Source organism: Cyrtonyx montezumae, unplaced genomic scaffold, assembly GCF_038088225.1.
Source record: "Cyrtonyx montezumae isolate F1298 unplaced genomic scaffold, pur_monq_1.0 scaffold_3, whole genome shotgun sequence".
Classification (NCBI taxonomy): domain Eukaryota; kingdom Metazoa; phylum Chordata; class Aves; order Galliformes; family Odontophoridae; genus Cyrtonyx; species Cyrtonyx montezumae.
Genome location: NW_027072034.1, coordinates 100,571,096 through 100,580,557, shown reverse-complemented (window position 1 = coordinate 100,580,557; position 9,462 = coordinate 100,571,096). Strand labels below are relative to the sequence as shown.

At 41.2% G+C, this 9,462-nt stretch overlaps 1 protein-coding gene across 1 annotated transcript; it reads left to right on the top strand.

Moving 5' to 3' along the window:
* Positions 1–2,852: 2,852 nt before the first annotated feature.
* TUBA8 (tubulin alpha 8) lies at positions 2,853–9,360 on the top strand. The gene is made up of 5 exons (XM_065742592.1): positions 2,853–2,902; positions 6,026–6,248; positions 6,970–7,118; positions 7,649–8,329; positions 9,079–9,360. Exons 1-5 carry the CDS (start codon positions 2,900–2,902, stop codon positions 9,358–9,360), a joined length of 1,338 nt encoding a protein of 445 aa, XP_065598664.1. The 5' UTR covers positions 2,853–2,899.
* The last annotated feature ends 102 nt before the right edge of the window (positions 9,361–9,462 follow it).

Below are 9,462 nucleotides of genomic sequence, written 5' to 3'. Positions count from 1 at the left end.
GACTTTGTAAGCCAGTTCATAAAATAGTCAACTTCCCTTTGAAGTCAGGCTAAATTCTTAACGTTATGTGACCGTTCAGCTAACAACCACTTTTTAAATCTCATTTCCTTTAACACTGAACAGTTAAATGGCAGAGCTGCATTTTGGGGACTGGGTCAGTGGGTTTGGTGCACAGACCACATGTTATGTGTACAGCTCTGTTAAATATAGCCATTCATTTACCAGAACTCTAACATTCAACTTGATTTTAGTGTTAGGTTAGCAACCTCTGATTCTTTTGAGTACTACTGATTTTAGATTTGAATTGTATTTAGCTCACCATGAGTGGGGTGAAGGCAGAAACAATCAGTCTTTTTTTGTGATGAATGCTAAACCTGCAATATTAAATTTTCACAATAAAATGACTACTTATTTACGTTTTTGTAGAGTTGCTTATTTGTGCTGTGATGAAGTGTTATCAAAGCTTTAGCATTTAATGAATTGATGCTGTAGAGCCTTGAAACAGTTTCTGGAAATGTTTCATACGTATCCTCATTGTACAAGTATATTGGGATTAGGCAGAGGTCTTGCTAATTAAATAGAGACTTACAGGTCTGCATTTTCATAGGAGCTCAGAAAGTGATAATTACTTTCTGTGAAAGATGCAGTATATATATTTATATTTAAAATATATGTAAGTGTTTCTGTGTACCCTGGGATGGCCAAGATCAGCACTACTGAGAATAAACTACCTGGTAATTACCTTTATCTGTCTTTTATTTTGCACTGTCGTTGCAGTATGGAGGGAAAAGATGTAGTGGTGTTAATTCCATAGGAATCCTACCAATTAAGGCTTGTTCAGAGAGAATGTGTGCCTGCCATGTGCAGGTGAACTTTGTGTTGGTATCAGCACATGTAAGAGCAAATGATAGGTCTGCTTTTTAGTTTTGTCAACCTCTTGTTGGATGCAAAGAACTTACGTTACCCCATCTGGTGGAAAATTTTGTAATCACTGGTTGAGTTGATGTTTGATTCGTGACCAGTAGATAGACTATTAGGATATTAACTGTATCTTCTCATCATCTCCCTTGTCCTTCCACTGCAGTGTGAGTGCATCTCTGTCCACATGGGCCAAGCTGGAGTTCAAATTGACAATGCGTGCTGGGAACTCTTTTGCCTGGAACACAGCATTCAGCCAGCTGGCACCTTCAGCCACACACCCAGCAACGACGACTCTTTTACACACTTTTCAGAGAGACAGGCACTAGTAAATATGTGCCCTGGGCTGTTATGGTGGACTTGAAACCAACTGTAGTAGGTCAGCATTGAATTAATCCCAGAAAAATGAAATGAATTAACTCTTCTATGTGCCAGAGTTCAGCTCACTATGTCTTTACCTTTAGGGATGATCCCAACATCCAGATAGAACTGATACATTTTAAGTTTTTAATAGCAAGCATTACTAACTAACTATGCTCTGTCGTGGATGCTTTAACTAATATTAAAATGAATGGTGTCATCGTGTATGGGCAGTACAAAGGCATCCATGTACCATGAACTGTCTACACACGCATAAAACCTTCTAAGTGGCAAGTAGGGCCACTGTCAGGCCACAGGCTTCCCTTGCACAGCACAGCCATGTTTGGGCTATCACTGCCCATCTATACTAGCGAGTAAAAGAAACAGTAGTGTCTGCATGATGTCTCCTGTGACCCCTCCTGCTCCCTGCAGTGCAGAATAGTGTTGCCTGTGGGATGAGGGCCCAGACCAAGCCTCGGGGCACATGGCAGCCCAGGGCAGGCTGCAGGCATGGCCTTTGCTCAGCATTGGGCACAGAAGGCCAGGAGGGAAGGAGGGAAGCAGAGGTGTCTCCTCCTCTTGCTGTAGGGTGACAATGAGGGACAGGAAAGGCCTCAGCAGCCCCCAGCATTCATGGCTGGTGTGGGCCTATGGGCACCAGGAGCTGCAGAAGGAGATGCCCTGGGGTGGTGTGGAACCCAGCACTGCTCTTCTTCAGCAGTGATTGGGGACTGCCCAGCTCTGCAATTTGTTGAGATCTCTTTACAAGGCCTCTCCACTCTCAAGGGAGTCAACAGCTCCCCCAGCTGAGTGTCACAGCACAAAACGTGCAGACACTTTGGAAATAGAACAGTTATTAAAGGACATGGGGTCTAATGCTCATACTTGTTTTATTCCCTTAACACAACCTTTTCATTACAGTAACTCTAAGCTCTAGATTATTCAAAATGCTGTTTTCAGACAAGTGTCTATTTTTAAATAGAGAAAAAGGAGTTGGGTTTTGTGTGAGCAATGAGGGTAGCATCTCTAAAAATGAGATACATAGTACTCAGATCCAAGAAATGCCTTCTCATTGTGACCTAGGAGCTGAAATCATGAGGACTTATCTGTCCAGTGAGAGAAGCTGCTTCCTTCCAGTACTGAGCTAGTACAGAAGGAGCAAACAATGTAATGGTGGAGGCAACTGTCCTAGTTCAGAGTGCAATAGCACTTGTGTGATGCCTCCAGCTATTTCTTGCAATAAGCAATGCAATGAGAATCAAATTCCTTTCTGTGTACACAGAAACTGTAGTGTAAGGCACATTACGGGGCCACATTCAAAGTTAACAATCATGCAGAAGCAGAAGGGACTAAATGTGAAATCTTGGGGTATATCTGAGCCCTACCAAGGTGGCTGAATTTGCATGTTTGGGGCGGCTGGCAGGGAGGAAGGCAGTGATGCAGTAGGCAAAATTGTGGAACTGTGGTCTGTGACATATTGCCCGAAGCACTGTGACACTGAAGAACAGAAGCAGGTGCCCAGTGGTGACCCAGGCTGCCTCCTGCCTGCACTTCAGAACCGGGCTCTGCAAAAACCTGCCATCACTGACCTGAGAGGGAAGGAAACACCACTGGAGACCCAATGGTAAGAGGGAATGTGGGATCACTAGTCATACAGGGACGGGGAGGATTACGGGCAAGGGCAGTCAGGGGGATCTGCCATTATCACCACCAAGTCCAATGTCACTCACTGGTTAAAGTGTAAGAAGTCCAGAAAGGAGTGTCAGAATATCTCACAGGAGCTGCAAGGCATGCAGAGCCATGATTTTCTTCAGAGGTTCTCTAATTAGTGGAATTATAAAGCAAAGTAGATGTGGAGTTTTTAACTTCCTAGTAATCTCTGTTGCGACTATATTTTCTCAACATGCATTCATTTTCATATGAAAAAATATTCCTTTTCCTTACATTTGTGCCTGTTTTAAATCAATTTAGCCCTGATGTCTGTACAGTTCATAGCTATACAGTGTATGTGTTTCTGGAGTGCAGGAAGGTGTCTACATGTGTATGTGTTTAAGTAAGTAGAGTGGAATTTTAAAGATTGTTTTTAAATTAATCCATAGAAATTGCTCAGAATCTCTTTTAATGTGAAAATAATCTCACCTGGCACATCAATTAATGTCTATACCTGGCTTATTTTAGTGTAGAGAACTATGTAATTTTCTGGCAGTACAGCTACAGGTCTAAAATGAGAAAGCTGATTTCACAGGCAAAGTACATACACTTCCATGCACTTCTTTACCACGCCTTAAAGTAGACTCTGTAAAAGTCAGGTCCACAGTTTGTAAGGTAGGTCCTAGTACATTAGTGATGCAGTGTGAAATGTGAGTTTGAAGTAGGCTCAAAATTTAAATACCATGTAGAAATCAGTTTACTCTGCTTGTGATTCTGAAGAAGGGCCATTCTTTTTCCTACTACAACTCTAATATCATTTTCAAAGCTGTTTACTCCTCAAAATTAGCAATCTCTTTGTCTCCTTTACCTGCCAGAATATTTCCATACAATTGCTGGACTAGGAAGAAACAGGAGTTGAAGGCAGGAGTTGTGGCAGAAAGCCTGGCCCAAAATGCAGAGTTAAGATACTGCTTCAAACCAGTGGAAGTGGAAGCTCTGTGTGAAAAGAAACAAACTGGGTCTGCAGTTTTCAACTGTGGTCCTAAACTGAGCTCTACAGTATTAACATTCTAAGGCAACATCCACAATAAATAAATAAATAAATGTAAATACATATACATATATATAAAAATATATATATTCCTCTACTGATTTGAGAAAAGGTTCCAAGCATTGCTCGACTTTTAATTGTAGCTTTGCTCTATAAGAGTCTATTAAAAAGTTACCTTGCCTCATTTCTGTGTTTAAAAGACAGAGCTTCTTTTTTCTTACTGTCAGCCTTGTAGATCCACACAAATATCTAACCAAAAAGCAAGAGTCTGCACTGTGCCAAATCAGCATTAATTAATTAGTTAATCACTAAACCCAATCCTGCCTTCAGTGTTTCCCAACTAATCCTCCAGATTGCAGCTCCACTGCAACATACTTGCCTATGAAGACCAGCACTCAGATACCTCACTTTTGCAAAACTCGGTTGAAAAACACAGGGTTACACAAGTGTACATGGAAGCATATTACACATCTTTTGCAAATGAGTTCTCACAGTCAGCAACTTAAAATGAGTATTGAATTGAAATAATATATTTCCTTGGATGAAATACTTAAACTGATTTTCTGCATTCATCTGAACTTCTGAAAATGACAACCTGTGGCAGGAGTGACTTCTAAAATGACATTTGGTTCTGAAAAATTATATTTGGTTCTCTTTATAAAATGCAAACACAGTCAATCTGTGAAGAAAACTGCTCCAGAGATGATGTTGGTTGTGCACTCTGCCAGAGGATTTGGTTTTTGGGGAAGATAAATAACTGTCAGATCACAGGATGATTTTGCAGGATAAGCAGTTATAGACAACAAGTTAACTGGACACATCTGCTCTTACATCATTGGATATATCTATATTACAAACTCAGAATGAGCAAGGAGCACTCTCTTGCCTTGAGCCCAGCTAGGATGGCCTGCTTCATATTTATACATCTCTCTCTTGCTCCAAAACCGGGCAGTGGTCAGTGAGCTGCTCGCTGGAAACCATTCTCAACAATGAGCTGTCCTCTGAATGGCACTACCTGAGAAAGTATGAGCTGGCACAAACCAAAATTATGCCAGAGTGTGTGTTAATTATCAGTCAGTACAGGCTACTCTGTCACTTTTACTCACTAGCATAGTTAGGGCCAGTGATACCACAAATGTGAAGCACAGAAAATTATAATTACAATTGCTCCAAAGCAGAAAATTAGGTTGAAAGACTCCATGTGATCTGAAACCACCTTTACTTACAAAACTGCCTTTCCCTCCACACAGTGTCATATTATTCTGGACCAACTCAGAAGTCCCTCCTTTATAATTTTCTTTCTGAACTTACTGAATAAAGCACCAGGCCCCCTGTACTATATGTATTAAGGCTTTTGAGCAATTGGCTTCTGCTTAGTTAAGCCTGGTACTACATATGTTGTTTTCCTTTCAATAAAGTTTCAGGTTACCTCCTGGAATTGTGCTCAAAATGATGTAAATAAGCACATTATATGCTGTGACACTTACTTAATAAGCAGTGAACCTGCAGTGCAAAATTCACAGCTGGGTCAGGATCTTGAAAGAACATTCGTTTCAACCAAAAGAATCTGAAATCATTTCCTGAGGTGAATATTGTTGAAAGCAGTTCCTCCAAGTTTCCAATCTGGTGTGTTATCAGGGGGTAAAAGGATCCAAAGACATCACCTGTCTTGGGTTACATATGGTTGAAAGATACCATATGACTGTGTCAGGTTCCAGCCAGAAGTAAAAATAAACTGAAGTGGGATGTGCTCTTCAGTATAGCCAATTCACAGGAGGAAAGGCAGGTTTTGTATAACTGAAATCATTATTTTTTGCTTGCTTTCATGTATTACAGCACAAAGACCTCAATCTGTTAAAAATTTGTCCCAAGCATTGGTCTGTATATGTACAGTCTCAATCATGAAGTTGAACAAACAAAGGAAATGTGACAGTTATTATTATTATTATTTTTTAAAGTGATATTCTGGGGAAAAGTAACTTAGGAATAAGGAATGATAAAGCACATTAATTTTCCTGACCCTATCTCTCTGTTCTCTCCCTCTAGCGTGAGTGCATCTCTATTCACGTTGGCCAGGCTGGAGTTCAGACAGGAAGTGCATGCTGGGAACTCTTATGCCTGGAGCATGGCATTCAGCCAGATGGCACCATCAAGGAACAACACAGTCAACTCAAATACAATGATTCTTTTACCCCATTTTTCAACGAAACTGACACTGGCAAGCACGTGCCACGGGTTGTCCTAGTGGACTTGGAACCAACTGTAGTAGGTCAGTATGAACCCAGAGAACAGAGAAGGGCTTATTCTTCCTCAGTATCTCCACAGTGTGTCACCAGTCTCCAGCAAAGAATCACATCCTTCGTAGTGTGTCTACCACGTGACTGCATAAAATTAATTTTACTGTGACACTGAATGTCACATTCTGTCATGATGCTATTATCTCTGAAGGTGTCACAGACCTAGAAACGGCAGGATCCTCAGCTGCTTAATAGCTAGTATACACAGTTTTCTCTTCTTTGTGGAAACTGTTAACTCTTGGTTTCCTTTATCATGACATTTTTTCCATCTGAATTCTGCTTTTCTCCACTTTGTATTCAAAGGGAAAACCCGGCAGTTTCCTTCCAGGAAAAATGGGATTTCTTAAAATTAGGAACCAGATTTTCTTCTTCCAAGTCACTTTTTTTTTCTTTCTTTTTCTGGTGATCTGTCCTCTTGTTAGTACAACTAACAAGCTCTTCTTGAGAAAAGAACAGCTATGACAGATGTCCCACAACAAATAAACAGAATGCGACAACAAAAGCAACAAAAATTCTTAGGGAAGTGTTTCCTTCTCCATTAGTTTCCCTCTCTCAATAAGTATATGTTTTTTTGGGTCGTTTTTGGGTCATGACCTCCCATGACTGAAAGCTGCCACCACTGCCAACAACAAACAGCTTGTTGGCACTGGAGCATAGTCATACAGCTTCTTATAATTTCTCCTTCTTGGTCAGATGAAGTGCGGGCTGGCACCTTCAGGCAGCTTTTTAATCCAGCACAATTGATCTCTGGAACGGAAGATGCAGCAAACAACTATGCTCGTGGCCACTACACTGTTGGCAAAGAAAGCATTGATATAGTGCTTGATCAAGTTCGTAAGCTGGTAAGTCCTGGTAGGTTCGTAATAGTGCTTTGGTTCCACTGAAGGAAGAAGTGCACAGAAGGAAAGCTGAATCAGTTCAGAAAAGCAACTGCAAGATGTACAGAAATATCATTACTACTCTGTGAAAGAAGACTAGTAGTCATTTCCCAGCTCTATGGTTTCAGATATTCTTAAAAGATGGCTCTGATTATGTAATTTTTCATCAGCAGCATAGCTCTAAAACACCAACACTGACATAGAAGGGTAGATTACATAATTCTATGTTGCTGGTTTCAGTAAGATGAACTGAAAGAACTGTGGAGTTCAGGGAGAGAAGCTCACTGTTGAGAGACCAATTGGAGTCAAAGTTGAGCCAGTGAAGGAAGCAAAGAGCATGATTATCATCAGCCCTTTCTCAAGAAATACTCACCTGAAATATGTGCTGAATATTGCTGATGACTGCTCTCTCCTTCACCTCAGAATAAGCAAATGCAGTAGATGTAGTCTTCTACTTCTTTTTCGGCCCCTATTCTTCATCTTTTGCCTTCTAGACTGATGCCTGTTCTGGACTGCAGGGATTCCTCATCTTCCACAGCACTGGTGGAGGCACCGGCTCCGGCTTTGCCTCTTTACTGATGGAACGCCTCTCTGTGGATTATGGAAAGAAATCTAAACTAGAGTTTGCCATCTACCCAGCCCCTCAGGTCTCAACCGCTGTGGTGGAACCCTACAATTCCATCCTCACCACTCACATCACCCTGGAACACTCGGACTGTGCCTTCATGGTGGACAATGAAGCTATATATGACATCTGTTGCAGAAACCTAGACATTGTACGACCAACTTACACGAATCTCAATCGCCTGATCAGCCAGATAATCTCTTCCATCACTGCGTCACTGCGCTTTGATGGTGCCCTCAACGTGGATCTGACAGAATTCCAGACAAACCTGGTGCCTTACCCACGCATCCACTTCCCCTTGGTGACCTATGCACCCATCGTCTCTTCTGACAGAGCATATCATGAGCAGCTCTCAGTGGCTGAAATCACCAGCTCCTGCTTTGAGCCCAACAACCAGATGGTGAAGTGTGACCCACAACATGGGAAGTACATGGCTTGCTGCATGCTCTATCGCGGTGATGTAGTTCCCAAAGATGTCAATGCAGCAATTGCTGCCATCAAGACCAAGAGAAACATCCAGTTTGTTGACTGGTGTCCAACAGGATTCAAGGTGAGAATGCCATGAGTTTAACCTTTGAAGTCTAGCTGAAATCTTGTATTTAAAGCTTTAGATCTTGTATGCTTTTCATTTGTGAGAAGAACGAACCTATAAAAGGTTTATGGGTATAAAATATGCCCTTTCCTCTTCAGAAATCCCAATGGCTCAGATTTGTAAATATTTATATGAGGAAATCCAGGTGTATGAGTTCAAATCTAAAGTCATACTAAATTCAGACCTGAATTGTGAGAAAGCCAGTGAGTGTGCCCTCTGAAGCAGCAACTAGAACTAAGGAAATACCAAAATCAATACATTCAATAAAGGAAATGCTGGTATTACAGAAGCTGTCAGTCAACCCTCTCACACAGAAATATTACACAGCCTCCCTCCTCTGGCTCCACAGAATGTTGACAAACGTCATTTCTACAGCAATATAGACAGTAGTAAAACATCTGTCATGCATATATCTAGTTTAAGAAACCAAATACTTTTAACGGGGAACCAACTTTGTGTATTAGTTTGTACCTTGGTGCAACTGCATGTTCAGTGTTGATTTAGCTCTTAAAAAAGCCAGGAAGTTTTCAGTGTACATTAAACAGAATTAGTATCCAGCAATTAAATTTTTCCTATATCATGTATAACCTTTGATAGCCATTTGATAGTGGTACTATGTTATCTCAGCAACTGTAAGTGTATTCATTTTTTCTACTTCCTTACTGTTTTCTGCTATTGCCTTTTTCATACTTCTCTCATACTCCTAGGTGGGAATCAACTATCAGCCTCCTACAGTAGTTCCTGGGGGAGACCTAGCTCAAGTTCAGCGAGCACTCTGCATGCTGAGCAACACCACAGCCATTGCAGAGGCCTGGGCAAGGCTTAACCACAAGTTTGATCTCATGTATGCCAAGAGAGCCTTTGTCCATTGGTATGTAGGTGAAGGCATGGAAGAAGGAGAATTTGCAGAGGCCCGAGAGGACCTGGCTGCCCTGGAGAAGGACTACGAAGAAGTGGGAATTGACTCATTTGAAGATGAAAACGATTAAAAAAACTCAAAATACATCTTGATCTCAGTGAGCACAGAATTGTCTCTGTATCACATTACTGTGTATGTCTATGATTATGTCACACCTTTGTTTGTAATATAC